At 37.9% G+C, this 21,748-nt stretch overlaps 2 protein-coding genes across 8 annotated transcripts in view; one reads left to right on the forward strand and one right to left on the reverse strand.

The window, feature by feature from the left end:
* myo5aa (myosin VAa) overlaps nucleotides 1-3,912 on the forward strand; it is an 87,613-nt gene extending 83,701 nt beyond the window's left edge. For all 6 annotated transcript variants that reach the window (XM_058750836.1, XM_058750838.1, XM_058750837.1 and 3 more), the window contains one exon: nucleotides 64-3,912. In XM_058750836.1, coding sequence (XP_058606819.1) covers nucleotides 64-216 — 153 coding nt within the window. In that variant the 3' untranslated portion in view covers nucleotides 217-3,912. The remainder of the gene's footprint in view (nucleotides 1-63) is intronic.
* Nucleotides 3,913-7,919: 4,007 nt separating this feature from the next.
* Nucleotides 7,920-21,748, reverse strand: part of LOC131524099 (tripartite motif-containing protein 16-like) — a 30,766-nt gene continuing 16,937 nt past the window's right edge. The window contains exons 1-6 of one of the 2 annotated variants that reach the window (XM_058750844.1): nucleotides 11,166-13,962; nucleotides 10,514-10,609; nucleotides 10,176-10,409; nucleotides 9,853-10,000; nucleotides 9,629-9,676; nucleotides 7,920-8,455 (exon numbers count right to left, since the gene is read on the reverse strand). In XM_058750844.1, coding sequence (XP_058606827.1) covers nucleotides 7,929-8,455; nucleotides 9,629-9,676; nucleotides 9,853-10,000; nucleotides 10,176-10,409; nucleotides 10,514-10,609; nucleotides 11,166-11,750 — 1,638 coding nt within the window. In that variant the 5' untranslated portion in view covers nucleotides 11,751-13,962 and the 3' untranslated portion in view covers nucleotides 7,920-7,928. Of the gene's footprint in view, nucleotides 8,456-9,628; nucleotides 9,677-9,852; nucleotides 10,001-10,175; nucleotides 10,410-10,513; nucleotides 10,610-11,165; nucleotides 13,963-21,748 lie in introns of those variants that run through there. The other variant, XM_058750845.1, reaches the window with a different exon arrangement.

A 21,748-nucleotide genomic window follows, 5' to 3' on the forward strand; every position in this document is an offset into this window, starting at 1 on the left:
TCATAGTTCTTGTGCTTTGTAAGTCAATGTACAGCATGTTTGTCTGTGTGTTTTCTCTGCCAGACACGTTTACGGGATCGAAAGGAGTCACCTCAGCTGCTGATGGACACCAAAGTCATCTACCCCGTGACCTTCCCTTTTAACCCCTCCTCCCTGGCCCTGGAAACCATTCAAATACCCGGCAGCCTCAATGTGGGCTTCCTCACTCGTGTGTAGACCCTTCAATCACCTCACCTCAACCAATCACACGGCAGGAACAGGGAGCCAAAATATATAAATAAATTAAAAAAATTAATGATTATAGGTAAATAAGCCACACACTTAAAGAGAATGCAGTTTAGATCATGTCATCAATCCTTCTTTTTGCACTTCTTCATCACTTTTATTTTTTCAATACAAGAGTGAATCTCATGAAACCTGTCAAATACGTGTTCAGATCACAATTGACCCCAAAATCAAAAGAAACACACAAGAAACTATTTTGTTTGATGAAAATTAAGCTCGTTAGGACAATTAATATGTTGACATTGTATTTTAATGACATTTAAGCACTTCCTCCCAAAATTCAAAATGCAAAAAGAAAAAAAAACCTAATTTTAACTCAATATATTACTGACATTGTAGAGTGTTTGCTAACATATGCTGATTAAATTAAATAATTGGAATTCACTTGATTGCAGTAATTAATTAATAATTAATACATTGAGAATAATGTAAATAACAGAAATGCTCAAAACACATATCCACAGCAGCACAATACAATAATAACAATAAAGTTCTTCATTTACTTCATGGAAAATATGTTCTTATAATATTTTCTTTTGATTGTGGGACCTGGATATTTTTGTGAGATTCACCTTTTAAACTGGAATATTTCAGAGATGTTTCACTTAATGAACGTTACGAAAGGAAGAATAACTCATTCTAACACTAATGCCTTTTCAGATCACAACCAGAATAAGTTCACGGGGCTGTATAATCTTATACATATATAAATATCTATGAATATGTATGATGCTAGGATATTTTATTTATTGCTTTACCCTATCAGATATTTTTTCTTTTCTCTCAAATGCTAGCTAACATGGATATCCAGTTGCGGAACATACTCTAGTCCTCTGCACTCATTCATACCAGATTAATTAACTTAGTCTCAGTAAAAAAAAAATTTAAAAATGTAAAAAAAAAAAAGACCTTGGAGCTCAGCTGACTTCATTAACGTAGATGTTTATTTGTTAGTAGCATGTGGTGATGTTGATTAGCTAATAAGTAGTCATGTCTGGTGTAACTCTGGCGGAAAGAAAACTTAGCATCCGTGCACTATCCCAGAGCTTATTTCTTCCTCAAGAGCTTCCTCAAGTTTACATCTCTGATCTTCAGGAACCATTTCCAAAGAGATGGTACAGTCCAGACCCAGTGCATGATGGGATTGTTTGGGTTTTCATCATACGGACATATCAAGAGCATGAGATTCGTGTTCCACAGGTTTTAGCAGAGCTAGAGCTAGTTCAGGTGAGTTCTAGACTCCCGAATGAGGTTTAATGAAGTTTCAGATGGTTTGGGCCCTCCGCCATTCTGCTGGTGGGTGAACCTCATGAAGACACGTCCCAGTGAAATATGAAATGAAATAAACGGCAAAACAGTTTTCGCACAAAGAACATTAAGCCTATTTTACGAAGATTATGATTGCATTGTTGCATTATTTTCCGCATAATTAAGCATGTTTTAATCCCAAATTCTCACTATTGTAATGCAGTGATCCTTACTTGTGTACTTTACAATTTAAATAACATAATTTATTACTTTTTGCATTACAGTAATGAGAATTGATGGTGAAATGGGCTTAATTGTGCAAATAGGCAAAAATAATAATAATAATATCTTATTGCTCAGTAAATATACAGTAATACAAATAAGTTTGTGAGATTCAAAGAGGCATCTTGTATCCACAAAAGCACACTGGATATCCCAAACAGAACTAAAAGAAACCCCAAACTACTGACTCTCTCAACACGTGAAGATGTTTATCAAAAACTTGCTGTTATTTATTTCAGTATTCTATGTTTTTAAAGGTTAGAAACGGCTGTTGTTTTTATGGCATGTGCTGTTGGATGAGTTAATATATATGGACAAATTTCTTTTTGTCACTTGTTTTGTTTTGCTGTTTGTCTTTTGTGTTCACGTCTGGCTGGATATCAGTATTATCTTGAATGTGTCAGGCAGCTTTTATTGGAAAGCTGTTTGTTTTGATCTGTGACTCCTGAAATTAAAGCAGGCACCTTAGTGCAGCCATGCTTTCCATCACACACATAGACATTCACACACCCTATTCTTATATTATATTATATTATATTGCATTAGTTTTAGGGTCAAATGATGTATGTTGATACTTTGTTTCCTCTGTCTACTGCATGGGTTTCATCTTTAAAATCTTCCACACTAGTTCAGTGTGTTATTGGCCACAGCTCTTATGCCATTTCACTGTAGTGCACTGGGATTTTATCATGCCTTACTGTAGTTATAGTTCGTCGTGTATCACGCAGAGCTTCTGTATCATTCTATCAGTCTCAACTGCTTTCTGACGGAGATCAATGTTTGTTATGCATATGTCACAAGAAAAATGTGTGTGTGGTGTGTGTGTGTGCACATAAATGACAGTGCAAAGACCATTTTTCTAATCAATTTTGTATTGTTTTCCAGTGAGATTTTTTACATCTCTTGAATTACCTTTATTTTTCATACCTCATTGGTGATTTTTTTTTCCATATTTTAAGCATTTGCAAAAATGTAGTTGAAAATAAAATTGCAAACACCTAACGAGATAAGGGGAAAAGGTTAATTCAACATATTCTTTGAAAATGTCTTATTTTGCTTCTCAGTTAAATGGATCTTGTTTACATCATTTTAGATTTTTATTTTTTTTGTCATTTAGATATTTTTACTGGAAAACAAGACGAAAATAGCTTTTTTTTTTTTGCAGTGTATTAATATTCAGTTCAGATAAACACAGCTGAAATCAAGTTCAGCATTCAACATCTCCGTTATCAGTGTACAGAATCATTCAGGAGTTTTATGATCATGGGACCATTGTGTGACCTTTGCTTTTTTTTATTGTGTTAGTTAAGTTCTTATGGAATTCAAATAAAAATGGTTGGAAGATTTACAAATGCAATTTGATAAAAATGCATATCACTTCAAATGGAAAATAATGAAGTTGTACTGGAACACAAATGAAAATGTAACAAAAAAATAATAATAATTGAATGTTGACGTGTTTGTACATGGTTTTATTTACATTGTCATATTTTAGATAAAGCCTTACCTCTGAATGGACGACATGTCAATGTAACACATTTGTTTCTCTGTGGTGTTTCATATTCTGTTCATTTGCTTTATTGACATTTGTGAAGTATAAACCTGTAATATTCCTGTTGAAATGGGTATAGATTTCCAAATGCCTCTTAAAAAAATTGATTTGCACATTTAAAAAAATCTCAGACTTGTCGTACCGATCCAACAGCCCTGTTTTAGTCTTTCCTCAGCTCTAGGTTCTAAAGTGGTTTGTAAAAAATGACTTTCACATTACATCAGCTAGTCCACAGTCTGATGCTCATTGTATCAAGATCAGCCTGTTCTCATGCTTGTATAAAGTCAGCTTATGCAGACATTGATAGTTACTGTAGTAATGCAGATGAACATCTCATATGTTTGCTTCTCCTTCAGCTTGTTCAGACAGGATTGAGCTGATTGAGGTCTTGTGGGGGGGAGGTGGGGGGGATGTCTCTTACTGAAGGACCAGACAGTTTGTAGTTCCTGTAGCTGTAATTATTTCATGTGTTCATCAATGCAATTTCATGGAGTGATATACTAATGTCAAAAGCTGTTCAAGTCAAATAAATGAATTCAGCACTATGTGAATGTTTGATTTTTCAATTGCATTACAAAACTTTTTAACATTTTTCTACTGTAAAATGGCAAACCTGGTTTTGGAAGATAAGGAAGGATGTGGAAAGAATGTTCAGTAACACTTTAGTATAGGGACCAATTCTGTCTATTAACTAGTTGCTTATTAGCATGCCTATTGTTAACATATTGGCTGTTTATTAATACTTGTAAAGCACATATTCTACATCCATAAACCTACCCAATAACTAAACTTAACAACTACCTTACTATTAATAAGCAGCAAATTATATTAGATCTGGGGAAGGCTACCAAAAATGTTGCCGCATTAATGTTCCTGAGAGCACTGTGGTCATCATAATTCTTAAATGAAGAGGTTTGGAGCAACCAGGACTCTTTCTAGAGCTGGCTGCTTTGTCAAACTGAGATACTGGGAGGACAGCCGTGGTAAGAGAAGTGACCAAAAACCTGATGGTCACCGGTGAGCTCCAGAGATCATATGGAGATAGGAAAGATTTGCAAAAGGACAACCATCACTGCAAAACCATCAAATGCAGTCAGTGACGATCCAATCCATTTTCTATGGACAAAATCAAGTTTTTTTTTTTTTCTTGTTAGAAAAGTCTTTTCACTCAGATATACTTCTCAACACAGAAGAAAAGACAATAGCAACTTATATTTCATGCTGGCATTAATCTTCCTGTGTGCTAAACCAAACAAAAATCTTGCCATTTCCTAATCATTTTCAAATCACATAAGTATTATCAAACTTGGTGAACCTCCAGGTCAGAAACTTTCTGTGGCAAATCAATATCAATATCACATGCTGGATGTCAGTGATGAACTTTGAGATACAAGGTAAGTGTGGCTGTTGGCGATAAATGGTTTTGAGCATTTTGATAGCATAAAACTAGTGGCTTGTGGCTGAAAAAGCAGGGAAATTAATTATATGATTGATATGCTCATCTGGAAGTGACACACATTTTCCCTACTTCACTTATTTCTGGAAGTGAAAAAACACACATTATTATTATTATTAATTTATTTATCAGGGGCAATGTACAAAAAACATTAATCTTACGAAAAGATGCTTTGTACCAGAGTTAGCAAAGGCTAATTTCCATCTGCAGTCCCCGGGCAGGTGCACATACTATAAAAACATTACATTACAAATAACTGTCAATAGTACTAACAAATACATGCAATATTAATTGAACAGTGATCATTTAAAACCAATCAAATGTTCAAATGAAAAACTAATCAAAAAACCATCACAACCTAAAATATGTACAACATAGTCAAAAAACATTTACTTCAATATTACATTTATAAACTTTAAGTGTACTGATGCTGACACAGCTGATTATCAATTATATATTTCTTTAAGTTTCGAGAGAAATTATTCAAATCTACAGACAACTTTAAACTGTCTGGAAGTTGATTCCATTGTTTAATGGTTTTAAATGAGAAGGCTGTGCAAAGGCAGAGAATCTTTTCGGGACAGCACAGTTTCTGTGAGCAGTGGAGCGAGATGTTCGGCTCGTTTGTTCAGAATAAAGTTTTATGATTTTTTCATTGAGGGTGGAGCAATGTTATTAATAATTTTGAAAACGGTTCTTAGATTTGTATATCGAATTAAAGAGTCAAAACTTAATATTTTATATTTACTGAGAATATTGCAGTGATGATAGCGAGGGGCTTTTCTGTCAAGCACCTTTAACGCCTGATTATAAACCGATCTAAGCGGTTTAAGTGTGGTCTCGTTGGCCTGAGACCAACAGGACAAACAATAAGTAATGTGTGAAGAAATCATGGCATTAAAATACATGAAAGATGCTTCAGTTGTCAAACTATTCCTAATATGTCTAAAGGTGGAAATATTATATTTAATACAGTTGCACATTCTTTTAATATGTTTTTTAAAGCTCAGAGTTTGGTCCAAATGGACACCTAGATATTTTATCTCTGTCACAATGTTAATTTTTTGTCCATTAAAATAGATGTTAGACATATCTTTAACCTTATTAGACTTAACGAAATACATTCCAACAGTTTTTTCAATATTTAATGTTAAGCAAGAAGATTTAAGCCAATTACTTATTTTGTCCATTACTAAGGACAATTTAATGGCTACTTGCTCCTTATCCCTCCCATGTACGTAGATGACAACATCATCTGCATACATGATGATGTCTATGCCCTTACACACATCCGAAAGATCATTGATGTAAATACTGAACAACAATGGTCCCAGGATTGATCCTTGCGGGACCCCAGTTGTACCGGGCTTCAGAGAGGACAATGCATTATTTACCCTCACACATTGCATCCGATTTAAAAGATACGATTGTATCCAATGCAATGTCTCCATGGATAGATTATACTTAGAGAGCTTAGACAGAAGGACACGGTGGTTTACCGTGTCGAAGGCTTTTCGCAAGTCCAAAAACACGGCACCCACCATGCCCCCTCTGTCCAAGTTAGCCTTTATGTTTTCTATCAGATAACAGCAAGCTGCATCGGGGGAATGGTTACGTCTAAAACCAAACTGCATGGAGTGCAACAAATTATTACAGTCTAAGTGATCAATTAGCTGCTCTATAATGGCTTTCTCAAGAATTTTAGATACTACAGGTAATATACTAATAGGTCTGTAGTTACTTATTTCATTTTTGCTTCCAGATTTATAAATTGGGGTTATAACTGCTGTTTTAAAGACACTGGGGAAGATACTCTCATCAATAGATTTATTCACAATATATGTAATAGCTGGTATTAAAATCTCCCTATGTTTTTTAATGAGAGAGCTATCAAGTCCCCAGAAATCCTTGGCTTTTGAGTTGGATAAAGATTTTATTATTTTATCCGTTTTAGAATAATCAATGTGTTCAAAATGCAAAAACTCATAATCGTAAGTGGAGGGCTGAGGTGATGAGCAAGGATAAGGCAATCCAGAAGCATGTTGAAGCATGAAGGTTAAATGCCAATAAAACATCTTATTTTCTGGCCAGTCATCAAGCTCATAATTAACCAGCACTAGTTTGGGTAAAATGTTGTATTGGAATAGTCCACCATGCATTTACTTGCCTGTTATTCATAGACATTCATTCACATAACATTTAAAAAAAAAAAAAAAGGAAAGTTTCAGAATTTCAGAAGCATACTTGTTACAGTGATAAGAAGAAGTTTTCATTTAATATAACTTGGTTTCGTATAGCAGTTTTCAAACAAATATGTATAACAGTCAAAACAATTACGAAACATTAATTAAAAATCACAGTTGATCTATAAATATAAAGAAACATTAACAAAAAAGAAATGTAAATATTCAGAAATATTAACATGAGTTCACAATTTTTGATATTAGTTGTTATAAAAATTATTTATAATAATTAATCAATTTCATTATTATGAACACACAAACCCATATTTCCATGGAGATGATTTTCAGTTTGAACAGCCAAAATATATTGTTACATTACACTAGTTTCACGTGAGTCTGCACCGTAAAAAAAAAAAAAAAAGTTGAGCCAACTTAAAATTTTAAGGCAACCAGCTTCAGCAGATTTTTGAGTTTTCTCAACTTGTCGTTTTAATTTTATTCAACAAAAATTTGAGAATCTTTTTTTAAAGCGTGTCTCCCCAGGACTCTTAATTTAAAGAATGTATTTGTTCCATTGCTTCCCAGTTCACGTTTCTTGGTTAAGGTTTGTTTACTTTATGCGTCTAGTTAAGTTCTCACTATCCTGTGTATTTCTGCTGCAGCCCTCTGTTTTTGTCTTTAGTTGTCCGATCATCTTGACTATGTGATGCTGAGCTGTTGCAGTTTTCACATGTTTATAAAATCATCAAGATATTTTGAGAAACTAGCTTTGATCATAAAAGTATCAACCTCATCCAAAGGTTTAATTGAAAACAATCTGCATTGGTAAACGGACATTAAAAAGCACTTTTGGTGTCCTGTATGGACGAGTCAGAACAGGCTGACATCTTACTATTACTGATTAAAGCTATATAGAACTATTCTATATTAAATCACAGAGTTTTACTGTCGATCCACTGTACAGCCTAAACCCAGGATAGAGAGGCTGAGTGAATGTGGTCTGAACTCTTTGGATGAGGGTCATTGTGTCAGAGATGCCATAGAAGGACAGAGTTCCTGCTTTGTGATCCATGTACACTCCTATTCTAGAGTATCTGTGGAAAACAGGCAGATCAGTCTCCATATCATTGTTCCTGAATGAGTATCTGGAAGAGGAGCAGAACAAACTCCAGGATTGATCATTGTATCCAAACATGCACTTTGTATTTGTTCCCTTGCGGCTGATGTGTTTATATGACACTGATATACCCACATCGCCGTTACACTCCACCTCCCAGTAACAGCATCCACGCACACCTTCTCCACACAACACTTGATAATAAACCTCAAATCTGTCTGGATGATCAGGATACCGCTGGACTGTGTCGGTGTACGTTGCCAATCTGTTCCTCTCCGACAGATGAATGTGTTTATTTACTGTGTTTGGATCAAATGTGAACTGATGAGAATCTGATGGAGATAAAATATATCAGAGTGTTTAGGAAACATTTAAATATTAACGTTTTTGTTTTAATGTAGCTGAATATTTCAAGGTCATTTACATTATGCTTTACAGTAGGTTGGTTAATACAGAGTCAGTATTTTGAGCCCAACAGAAAATAAAAATATAACTAGAAGGGCAAGGTTTCGTAAATTAATATTAAATTTGCTCAGGTCTAAATTTTATGTTCATGATTAAAATTCTTTAATCAATATAATTTACTTTTGTTAAATTAACTTGTGTATTAATCGTACAAGCCTGTAAGTCCTTTTGGTTCTGTGACAGACCGATGTTTGAGTTTTCTCAACTTTTAAGTTTATACAACAAAAATTTGAGAATCTCCCACAAAAATAAGTTGAGCAAACTCAAAAATCTGCTGAAGCTGGTTGCCTTAATATTTTAAGTTGGCTCAACTTTTTTTTTTTCTTTTTTTTTTACAGTGTAACCTCTAAATTATTATTAATAAATTATAATTATGCCACTGGTGTCTTATTTTATTTCATTTATTGTAATTTGTTATTAAAAAAAAAATCATAATCTTGTTTAATTTAGATGTACTTTTGTTTATTAAAAACAAACAAAGAAACTGGAAATTCATTATATATACTGTATAAATTTTTTAAAATATAATTATTACTTGAAATACAGTTAAACTGCATGACACACTTATCTAACCATGTGATTTTAACATAGCTGCCACCATGAATGTTCTCATAACTTTGGCTAGTGTTCTGGCAAGTTTCTCTCAAAGTTATGAACAGAAAAATTCTTACAGTAATATTAGAACATTTGTTCAAAGTTATCTGGTTTTTAATAATGTTCTCTATATTCTGAGAGATTTTAGTTTTGTTCAACGTAACAACTGAGAAGGTTCAGAGATCATTCAAAAGTGACATTCCCATACTAAAACATTTTCAAATCAGAGAACATTCAGAAAATCTCTCAGAAATTAATGATGGGAATGTTAGAAAATGTTTTAGAACGTATTTGCATTAGAGGACCTGACTTTGCAGAATAACTTTGTTTTATGTTGTTGTTTCTGAATAAAGTGTTCTGAATAAATCTCTGATTATTAAGAATATGAAGACATTCAAATTATTCATGCCCTATATATTTATTTGCTTGTTTTCTTTGCAACTTACGTTGTAGGAAGTCCTTTCTGGTCCTCAGAACAATGTTGATGTGTTTAACTGTGAAATGAATATAAATGGGTCATTTTCATAAATAAGAGGACATTATTGGCTATCCATCCATCTAATTATCTACATCAAAATGTAGATATGTAGATGTAATTATGACTTTCAAAATGATATTAGATGATGTAGCCTTTTTGTGACAGTAAATACATGTTTAGTGCTTTACCTACCAGAAATCCTTTTGATTTCCTCGTTACAGAACTTCTCTATTTTCTGTCTCATTTGACAGATAGATTGTCTTACATCATTAACAGAGAGAGGTGATGTGACAGTAATTCTCTCTGTAGCTTCAAGAGGTGCAGACAGATACTGAAATCCCTAAAAAATAAAAGAAAAAAAAAGTCAAATATATTTAGCTTTTGTTGACTTACTTTTAGTGACTTGCCTTTAACACACTAATCTAATCTAGCTTCAAAAGACAATTTATGTGACTTTAACTGCTTAGACAGCCAGTAAAATCATATAAAATGTCCTGTATCACAATGTTGATGACCTGCAGGAAATGGATGTGATCATCTGTGTGTTCAAGTTGCTCCAGATCAACATTTTTCCTCCTCAGATCAGCAATCTCCTGCTCCAGTCGCTCCAAGAGTCCTTCAGCTTGACTCACCACAGCTCTTTCCTGATCTCTGATCAGCCGTGTCACGTCAGAGCGGTTTTTCTTAATGGAGCGAATCAGCTCAGAAAAGATCATGTCACTTTCCTTCACTGCTGCCTGTGCAGAGCGCTGTTGGGACACACATTACAATCAGATCCAGTGGGATTCAGTGGGACTGCAAGGTCTTCAGCATTGGAGGAGAGTCCTAACTGTATATCTCTCTCCGTACTCACCTTATGAGATTCAACAGCATCTCTCAGCTCCTGGATGTCCTTCTCTCGCTCATGGATTCTCTGCTGGTACTTTACCTGTATGTTTTTCAAGTATCTCTATAGAACATACAGTAAACATGAGAAATGTTTCATAAAATTCAATATTACAAAATCATCATGTGAAATGTTGTATGACTTCTATACAGTACTGGTGGCTTTTTCTGAGGCACGAGAAGCAAGCACAATGACCAAAGACTGTGCGGCTGTAAAACATTTGTAATTGTTGTTTTGTCTGCTTGTGCATTCTCTTTTTCTCTCTCTTGTCGCGTCAGTGATTGTGCTTGTTAACAGCAAGTGTCATTACAGCTTACAGAAAATGTTCTCAGTATTTTGACTAACATTCTGTCATTATACATGGCAATTTTAATTTGTTTGGTCTTGGCGGAGTAGATCTGCTACACTGCTGCTGCTGTGGCAGAGCAATACCGAGACTTCCTACTGCCAACACATTCATAGACATACTGCTGCTGCACATATAACACACTGTAAATGAAATAACTTTCATATATAGCATGAAAATCACCCCGTAGGTGGTATACAGATGGAGCTGGGGAATTTTCATTTTTGGGAGGAGTATCCCTTTAAAGCACTAATATGTCATTTCAGTTCATACCTCTTTCTCTGTTCTCTCTGTTGCAGCTGAGACAGTGTCATGGTTTTTATGTTTATACATCGTACACAGCATACAAATACAGTGCTGGTCAGTGCGGCAGAAAACCTCTAGCAGTCGACCATGTTGAGAGCAGATCATCTCCTGGAATCGTCCTGTGGCATCTATCAAATAGTGTCCCTTATCTTTAAAAAAACTCTCATGCTGTTCAAGGTGGCTTTGACAGTAAGAGTTCAGACACACTAAACAGGACTTGACGGCTTTGAGTTTTGTTTCAGTACAGACGTCACACTTTACTTCTCCAGGTCCAGTGTCAGTGGGAACTGCAGCTTGTAGTTTAGTCGTCTTGAGTTTCTCCACCACTTCAGCCAGCATGGTGTTTTTATTTAAAGCAGGTCTCGGAGTGAACTTCTGTCTGCATTGAGGGCAGATGTAGAAAGTCTTCTGATCCTGATGATTCCAGCAGTCCGAAATACATGTCATACAGTAATTGTGTCCGCAGGGAATAGTCACTGGATTCTTTAGAAGATCAAGACACACTGGACAAGTGAACTGGTCCTGAGACCATAAAATGCTGGCTTCTGCCATTTCACCACATGTGCACAGAAACAGAAGAAACACATATAAGAGTTCAGCAACTTCGCTCGACAAGTTTCGTTATCTCAAAACTGAGATATTTCCTGGTTCTTTGCTTGTGTGTGCGGTGTGCAAAAAGGTGTGTCTGTAAGCTGTGACTCACTTGTTGTTTAACTTACATTCACAGATTTAAAGGGATAGTTCACCCAAAAATGAAAATTCTGTCATCATCATATAGCTCAGGGGTGCCCAGCCCTGTTCCTGGAGATCTAACTTCCTGCAGAGTTCGGCTCCAACCCTGATCAAACACAACTGAACCAACTAATTAGGATCTGAAGGAGAACTTGATAATTACAGACAGGTGTGTTTGATCAGGGTTGGAACTGAACTCTGCAGGAAGGTAGATCTCCAGAAACAGGTTTGGGAACCCCTGATATAGCTACTTAGTGTGTGTGTGTACTGGTTTTTGTGGTTTACGGGGACAAAATTTGTATAATGACATGGGTATGACAGAGGTATTACAATTTGAAGGTGGTTTATGAGGACACTGCCTATGTCCCCGTAATTCAAAAGGCTTAAAAAACATACTAAATGGTGTTTTTTTGAAAATCTAAAAATGCACAAAGTTTCCTGTAAGGGGTAGGTGTAGGTGTAGGGTTGGTGTAGGGCAATAAAATATACAGTCTGTAGAAAAAGCATTACGCCTATGGAGAGTCCCTACAAGGATAGCAAACCAGACGTGTGCGTGTGTGTTTTAACATAAAAGAAGATATTTCAAAGAATGTGAGTAACCAAAGAGTTGTTGATCCCCATTCACTTACATAGTTTTTATTTATTTATTTATTTTTCATACTGTGGAAGTCAATGGGGACCAGCAACTGTTTGGTTACCAACATTATTCGAAATATCTTCTTTTATGTTCAACACAGGAAAGAAATTCATACAGGTTTGTAAATTGAAGGTGAGTAAATGTTGAGATAATTTCCTTTTTTTTTTTTTTTTTGATGAAATATCCCTTCAAAGTGCCCTCATGTGGAAAACATTACCAGTATGCTAGACTGTAAAAATATGCATTTATGCATATGCATATTTATTTGCAGCACTGTTCACTGATATACTATTATTTGGTAATAATTTGAATTAAATCTAATTTTTATATTGCTTACACTTTATTTCAATAGTCCACGATGGTCCAACTTTGTAACTATGTCAACTTATTTTCATTAGAATATTAGTAGACTGTTTGGGTAGGATTAGTAGAATAAATTGACATACTTGCAAAGTTACTTATACATATTTTAATTTGAGTTAAACTTTCAGTAATGTGTATTTTTGTCATTTGAGTGCTTGGTGCTTTTACATTTTATTTTTTATTTTTAGTTTATTTAGTTTTTAATTAAACACATCAAAATAAATGTTAAGCTTACTGTTTAGCAGCAGACAAGAATGTTTGATATAGGTGAAAAGTGTTTAAATTTTCATAATAATGATCAATAATGACCGGGTGAAGAATATTTACCATTATATGCAGAAAATATGCAGTATGAACCTATAAAATGTTGTCATGCAGATAAAAATCCATGCAGTGAATGTGTCAAAGATGTGTTTTGCATACGGTTTTCCACCTGCACATGCTTCAGTTCTTTCACATCTACAGACTCAGGACCTCTACTTCCTGTATAACAGCTCTTTCAGATCTACTTCCGATCAACTTTGAAAAAAAGGCACACTGCCTTTGTGTCTGTTTAGTTACTTTCAGTTTAATTCACAGCAAGACAATAATTTCAGCTTGGGTATGAAGTGCCAATGGACCAAAACAAATGCAAAAACTGAATTGTGAAAAATGTGTAAGAGAGGCCGAACCTATGGGAGGGAGATTCAGAATTAGCTAATAATACACATTCCTAGGGTCTATATAAACGCATAGACATTTCAAAACATGGCATAACTAAAACAAGCCTGAAACCACTCTAAAGATGAATACAGTATGTTTGCCTCACCTCACATAATTGAGTGCATCAAAGTTATTATTCTCAGTCACACCGAATACCTAGTTTGGCAGTCAGGGCAGTTTCTAAGTCCTGCACAAAATCAGAAACAGTCCTGATATCTGAACTACTTTGGAGCAATGTGTAATATAAAAAGAACCATCCAAATAAATGAATAAACTTTAAATTGTTTATATTAAGCCTATTTTATACAGCCCATGCTGTAACTGGAAAAGTTGCACTGGGTCTTCCATAAACTTCACTGATCTTCATGTAATTTCACATGAAATACAATTTGAATATGCAAAAAATATAAACGTTTTGAAATGTTGATTGCTTGCAGATTGTTATTTATTTATTTATATTTATTTATCTTCAGTTTTAATGCAACTCATGCACATATACACGTCATAATTAATATTTAATCATTTGTAGATTACATTTAATAGATAATATACTTTTATTAGAACATTTGCAATTGGTTTATAAAAGGTGTCATTGCACATGTTTGGGCTGTGTTCTCATTGCATTTGCAGTTTTGACCAGTAAGTGTTTTAAGCTCTTCAAAACTGATTCGTTTGACAATTGATTTAACTGGTTTAGCTTAACTTTTCACATTTTCAAGTAAAGTCACATTTTTATTTTCAATTTAGGCATACATTTTCTGCTCTTTTTTTTACCTTTAGATAATGCTGTTTTTAGCTGTTGAAATTTGCATCCATAGTTGTATCTCAATTTGGTACTGTAAAATGATGTACTCCACCCTATTTCACCAAAGTCTACCCGCTTTAATATTTCTGGCCTCACCACTGCTTTAAAGTAGGTGTTCCACTTCAGATGAATGAGAAAAAAAAAAACATTTAGGCCTAATGGCTAGCTTAAATGTGTCGAGTCAGAAAATTGTGGGGTCAATCACCATAACTGACACCCACCGACCACACGGTGGAGCTAGATCCTCATACTGAGGAGACGCCTGTGGGCATCTTTGAGGGGAGGAGAGAAAGGAAAAGCTGGAAAGAACACAAAGAAGAACCTGCAGAAGTAGAGGAGGTTTGCTTTTTTCTTCTTCTTTTGTTTGTCTCACCCAAATCCACCAAAGCTCACGTGGTCTGGGTGAGGTGAACCATCCAGGAGCTGCACTGATGGTAAATAACGAGCTCTGAACATCAAGAAGTCTCTTAATCATTTACACACAATATAAAAGTTCACATAACCATCGCACATTATAAAAAAAATTACATTAGTGACTTTTTCCATGACATGCAATATAGATAAAGCATATAAAGTTCCCTTATCAAAAGCTACTCTCGATGCTGCGCTGAAAGCGCTATGGGAAAACATTCTTTGTTCGACCGGTTGTGAAGCACGTGTGTCAAACACGCCAAGAATTGGCTTAAATAACCTCGGTTGGTGACGTCATGATCACATGCACCTGCGAGGTTATAAATAGACGTGACACGGAAACGTTTCTTTGTCTTCAAGGACCGCATTGTGTGTGCGTGTGTTTTGTGAGAGAAAGAAGAAAAAAGAAAAAAAAAGGAATATATATATATAATATATATAAGATATATATTAGTAAGATGGCAGAGTCTGATAAGAGATGCGTGCCTCTGTGTCAGAGGCTCATCTCGGAGGACGATCCTCACAGATTCTGTTTTGAGTGTTTGGGGGATGAGCACGCTGCCCTGAGAATGCCAGCACTGTGATGTTTTGCCTATCAAAGTGCTTCGCGCGCGGCTTGCTTTTTTCAAAGAGGAGCGAGCCGCCGCTCCCTCTGGAAAATCCTGGGGGTCGCGTGTTGATCTGGCTGAGGCGCGTGAGACGGATCCGCCCCTTTCTCTCACGCTCTTGCCGGATCACGAGGTCCTCGCGTCTGCTTCTGAAGCGCGCTTCGGCGCTTCTTCTGAACGGGCCGAGGATTCTTCATCTCATGCTTCTGTGGAGATGGAGAGTGCCACATCAGAGCGCTCCTCTCGCGATGATAAAGCGTATGAGGAGAATGTTAGGTGTTCGGTTGCCTCCTGCCATGTTTCAGGACACCAGACATCTAACATCCCCCCATCAAAGCGAAGTGTCAAAATTAGTGCCCCTTTCAGAGAAGCTGGCAACGTGGAAGCTACTGCCAAATATCTCTCCGTGGGTAGAAAGGACTGTAGAGAAAGGCTACAGGATTCAGTTTGCGTATCGGCCTCCGCATTTCAACGGCGTGGTCTCCACTTCCGTGAAACCGGAACGAGCGCATTTGTTGACACAGGAGTTGCAAACTCTGCTGGACAAAGGGGCCATAGAACGTGTTCCCCTGCCAGACAGACAGTCAGGCTATTACAGCCGGTATTTTCTTGTTCCCAAGAAAGATGGGGGGTTGCGTCCGATTTTAGATCTTCGCGGGTTGAACTGCTACCTCGGAACATACAAGTTCAAAATGCTGACTATCAAGATGATTGTTTCTCACATCCAATTGGAGGATTGGTTTGTGAAAATCGATCTAAAGGACGCTTATTTTCATCTAGAAATATTTCCACAATACAGAAAGTTCCTGAGGTTTGCTTTCGGGGGCGAAGCCTACCAGTATCGGGTTCTTCCGTTCGGCCTAGCCTTGTCACCCCGCACTTACACCAAATGCATGGATGCAGCTCTGGCTCCTCTACGACTCCAGGGCATCCGCATTTTAAACTACATAGACGACTGGTTGATTCTGGCTCAGTCTCAGGAGCTAGCGCTTCGACATCGGGATGTCGTCCTAGCTCATCTCGAATCTCTGGGGTTGAGACTCAACGCCAAGAAAAGCGTTCTCTCTTCTGCTCAGAGGACAACGTATTTGGGGGTCGTATGGGATTCGATCACGATGCGGGCACAGCTGTCTCCTGCACGTGTCGAATCCATTCTAAACGCCCTAAAGAACATCAAGCTAGGCCAGAAGATTACTGTTCATTACCTTCAGAGAGTTCTAGGTCTCATGGCAGCTGCATCCACGGTGATACCCTTGGGTCTCCTACACATGAGATCGTTTCAGTTGTGGCTCAGAGCCAGGGGATTTCATCCAAGGGCCAATCCCCAGAGGCAAATAAGGGTTACGCGCCAGGGGCTTCGTACCCTTTCTATGTGGTTCAGACCCCGGTTTCTGACTTTGGGTCCCACTCTAGGTCCGTGTAGTCGTCGCAAGATGCTAACGACAGACGCATCCCTCACGGGCTGGGGAGCGGTCTTAGATGGCCGTCCAGCCCAAGGGATCTGGAGAGGTCATCTTCTCGAATGGCACATCAATTGCCTCGAAATGAAGGCTGTATTTCTGAAATAATTCCTCCAGCAGTTAAGAGGCTACCATGTCCTAGTGCGGGTGGACAACACGGCAGTAGTCTCTTACATAAATCGTCAGGGAGGACAAGTTCCTGTCCCTCAGGGCGATTTACATTCCCGGGCATATGAATGTGGGAGCAGACTTGCTGTCCAGACAAGCTGTGATTCACGGGGAATGGAAACTCCACCCCGAAGTAATCAGTCAAATCTGGGAAAGATTTTACGAAGCAGAGGTGGACCTCTTTGCTTCACAGGAGACAGCACAATGTCCCCTCTACTTCTCTCTGACTCATCCAGCTCCCCTGGGTCTGGACGCGATGGCCCATGTGTGGCCCAGACTGTGTCTTTACGCATTTCCCCCGGTCGCTCTGCTCCCAGGAGTCCTGGCCAAGGTCCGTCAACAGGGGTCTCGCCTCTTACTGATAGCGCCCTGTTGGCCGACCAAAATATGGTTCTCAGATCTAATATCTCTCCTCGACGGCTCGCCGTTGGCGATTCCGGTGAGGAGGGACCTTCTCTCTCAGGCACAGGGGACAATATTTCATCCCTGGCCCGAGCTCTGGAACCTTCATGTCTGGCCCCTGAGGGGGACCAACTGAGACATGCTGGCCTCCCAGCCGATGTAATAGAGACTATTCTGAGCTCTAGGGCTCCCTCCACTATAAGAACTTATGCCGTCAAATGGCGAGTTTTCGAAAGTTGGTGTACGACACATCATGCAGATCCAGTTCACTGCCAGATTGTTTCAGTACTGGAGTTTCTGCAAGAGAAACTGTCCTCAGGCACATGTCCTAATATTCTCAGAACTTACGTGGCAGCCATCTCGGCTTGCCATGCTCTGATTGATGGGGTTTCGGTGGGGAAACACCCTCTAGTTGCCCGCTTCATTCGAGGAGCTAAGCGGTTGAGGCCGCCAGCTAGAGCGACAGTTTCTTCATGGGACGTAGCTATAGTGCTTGAGGGCTTAGTGGACACCCCTTTCGAACCACTAGAGTCAGCGCCTGTCAGGTTTCTGACCCTAAAGATGTTTTTTCTAACAGCTATTACTTCTCTGAAGAGAATTGGGAATTTGCAGGCTCTGTCAGTCTCGCCATCCTGCCTAGATTTTGCCCCTGGGCTGGTCAAAGCTATTTTGCATCCTCACCCTAGTTATCTTCTGAAGGTTCCATTCTCGACCATAAATCCGGTCGTTCTCGAAGCCTTCTGCCCTCCGCCGTTCACGACACCGGAGCAGGAGAAACTTCACTTACTGTGTCCAGTACGTGCTCTCAAGATTTACGTCGACCGCACTAGCCAGTGGCGTAAGTCGGAGCAGCTTTTCGTACGTTTTGGAGGCCGCAACCGGGGGGCGGCTGCCACTCGACAGACTATGTCACATTGGGTGAGGGATGCTATTGCCCTAGCCTATGAGGCGCGTGGTCAAGCTTCGCCTCTAGGTGTAAGGGCCCATTCAACCAGGGGGATTGCATCTTCAATGGCTTTGGCAAGAGGTGTCCCCTTGCAGCAAGTTTGTGATGCGGCAGGTTGGTCCTCTCCGCACACATTTGTTAGATTCTATAGTTTGGATGTTCATGTTACTCCGGGCTCGCATGTCCTTGAGTCGACATCCCAGAGTCATGTCTGAGACCTCTTTCATGTTTGTGCGCACACACTACACAACGTTGGGGGTCCAGACACTTCCAGTGCGGCGGCGTTGGTATTCTCGTTCCCATAGCGCTTTCAGCGCAGCATCGAGAGTAGCTTTTGATAGGGGAACGTCCCGGGTTACTTGACTGTAACCCTGTTCCCCGAAAAAGCGGGAACGAGATGCTGTGCCTCAATGCCGCACTGTAGTCGTGCCTGGACGTCATTTCAGACAAAGGTATAACCTGAGGATGTTTCCGTGTCATGTCTATTTCTAACCTCGCAGGTGCATGTGATCATGACGTCACCAACAGAGGTTATTTAAGCCAATTCTTGGCGTGTTTGACACACGTGCTTCACAACCGGTCGAACAAAGAATGTTTTCCCATTGCGCTTTCAGCGCAGCATCTCGTTCCCGCTTTTTCAGGGAACAGGGTTACAGTCAAGTAACCCGGGACGAATTTCAACATGTTCACCTTAATGAGGAATTAATATGAATATACAATATTTCATTGATATTATTTGATTAAAATATGCTTTTGGTTGATATTTCTCCTTTTGCTTCCTTTGGAAGTACTCGCTTAAGGATATGTACAGTTGAGTGCAAAAGTTTGCACCCCCCTTACACCTTGGGTGAATAATCAAAACATCTGCCTCTGTTTTACAGTTCATCTTCAAAATAGCCTTCCATCAAATGTGTTTCCCCTCTGAAAACCTTTTATGGTATGGCCTCAATTTTAAGTCAAAATTTATCTTTAATAGCAAGCTCAAACGTTTACATCTCCTTTAATAAACCCTCTAGGTATTTAACTTTAATATGTAAAATTAGGTGTCTGAAAAAAACATCGACACTTAATGCTTGATGAGTGGCACCAGGTGTCTTAAATTAGGTGTTAATTTTATATTTGCAAGTGGGTAGATCTCTAGGAGCAGTCTCAAGCAACAATGGAATCAGGAAAGACCTAAAATGAAATTGGTAAACTTCCATAAAGCTGGAGAGGGTTATAAAAAAAAAATTAAAGCGTTTAGGGATACCAGTGCCAACCGTGAAGACCATAATCCAGAAACGGAAGAAACATAGACACACTACGTTAAGTCTGATTTGAGGAAACTCATTCCAGAACCAAATTGCCTATCACAGCTATGCAGATGATACCCAGGTTTAACTAGCCTTATCGCCAAATGACTGCAACCCCATTGACTCCCTCTGCCAATGCATTGATGAAATTAACAGCTGGATGTGCCAGAACTGAAAGGAGAAAACTGAAGTCATTGCATTTGGAAACAAAGATGAAGTTCTCAAGGTGAATGCATACCTTGACTGGGTCAAACAACTAAAAATCAAGTCAAGAATCTTGGGGTGATTCTGGAGACAGACCTTAGTTTCAGTAGTCATATCAAAGCCGTAACTAAATCAGCATACTATCATCTCAAAAACATTGCAAGAATTAGATGTTTTGTTTCCAATCAAAACTTGGAGAAACTTGTTCATGCCTTTATCACCAGCAGGGTGGACTATTGTAAACACTGCTGCCAGGATTCTGACTAGAACCAGACAACCTGAGCATATCACACCAGTCTTCAGGTCCTTACACTGGCTTTCAGTTACATTTAGGATTGATTTTAAAGTACTCTTACTCTTTTATAAATCTCTCAATGGCCTAGGACCTACATACATTGCAGATATGCTCACTGAATATAAACCTAACAGACCACACCGATCATTAGGATCGAGTCAGTTAGAAATACCAAGGGTTCACACAAAACAAGGGGATTCCGCTTTTAGCTATTATGCTGCCCGCTGTTGGAACCAGCTTCCAGAAGAGATCAGATGTGCTAAAACATTAGCCACATTTAAATCCAGACTCAAAACTCATCTGTTTAGCTGTGCATTTACTGAATGAGCACTGTGCTACGTCCAAACTGATTGCACTGTATTTTATGTATAATCATTTTCTATTCTTAATTCATTTTAAATAAATTTTTAAATCATTGTAAAAGTTTTTAAATTCCTTGTTTTTATTGTTGTGATTATTTGTTATGATTATTTTACTTCCTTTTATGTACAGCACTTTGAATACCACTGTGTATAAATAAACTTGCCTTGCCTTGCCTTGCCAAGACTTATTTCATCCAGAGTTTTTGAACGAATCTCTTGAATGAATGATTCAGACAACAAATACATTTTAACAATCACTGTTCGCCACCTACTGGCATAATTAATAATACATACAATCATTATTTGAAGCATATCATTAGTTCCAAAGGCCAATTATCCTACTCATTGATCGCAGCTGCCGCAACGTCAGAGTCTTCGGATTAAAAACTTTTATCCCAATATTTTCAATATTATTTAATGTTTACAGCGCAGAAATGTAGCCTGCAATGTAGACTGTGTGTGAAGCTGTTTCAAATATAAAGCTTACATGATGAGCACTGCTCTCTGGATCAGTGGTTGCGTAAAAGCAGGTTTAAATATTCCGATGTGATGTGATTTCAAAGCAGGGCCGGCCTGTGGCATAGGCCGAATAGGCAAATGGGGCACCGCCGATCCCTAGGGGCGCCAAAATTAGTGATTCAAAAAAAAAATTGTAAACTATTTCTTTTGTTTTTATTACCCATACTACTGCGATACTAATTTAAAATATTACAAAAAAAGCAATTGTCCAACAAAAACATAACTGTGCGTTTCTTCAACTTTTAGCCTTGTGAAGTTGAATAAAAAAAACTTGTTCAAAAGTCACGTAATACAGTCTCATAAGTTTAAATAATTTGTCTAGTTTTAAGGTCTGTAAGAGGACAAACTTTATTACAAGAGAAATTGTTAATATTTTACATTTTTCCGACCTGCAATGAACAAATGTCATTTCCACCACATGTCAATATACAGCTGTTATTTAAATATAGAATAACTTATGCCACTCAAGAATCGTCTAAGATCATTTTTGTAACTAGTTTTACCAGTTTTTCCACAATGTACAATAATTATACATTTGTCAATGAGATAAATTGACTGCCCTAAGGACCAAATGCTGAACTGTACACCTGTCACACTCTGAAATTTAATATTGGTTTGGGTAAGAGCATATTAGAAAATAAATA

This window comes from Onychostoma macrolepis, chromosome 18, assembly GCF_012432095.1.
Source record: "Onychostoma macrolepis isolate SWU-2019 chromosome 18, ASM1243209v1, whole genome shotgun sequence".
Lineage (NCBI taxonomy): Eukaryota > Metazoa > Chordata > Actinopteri > Cypriniformes > Cyprinidae > Onychostoma > Onychostoma macrolepis.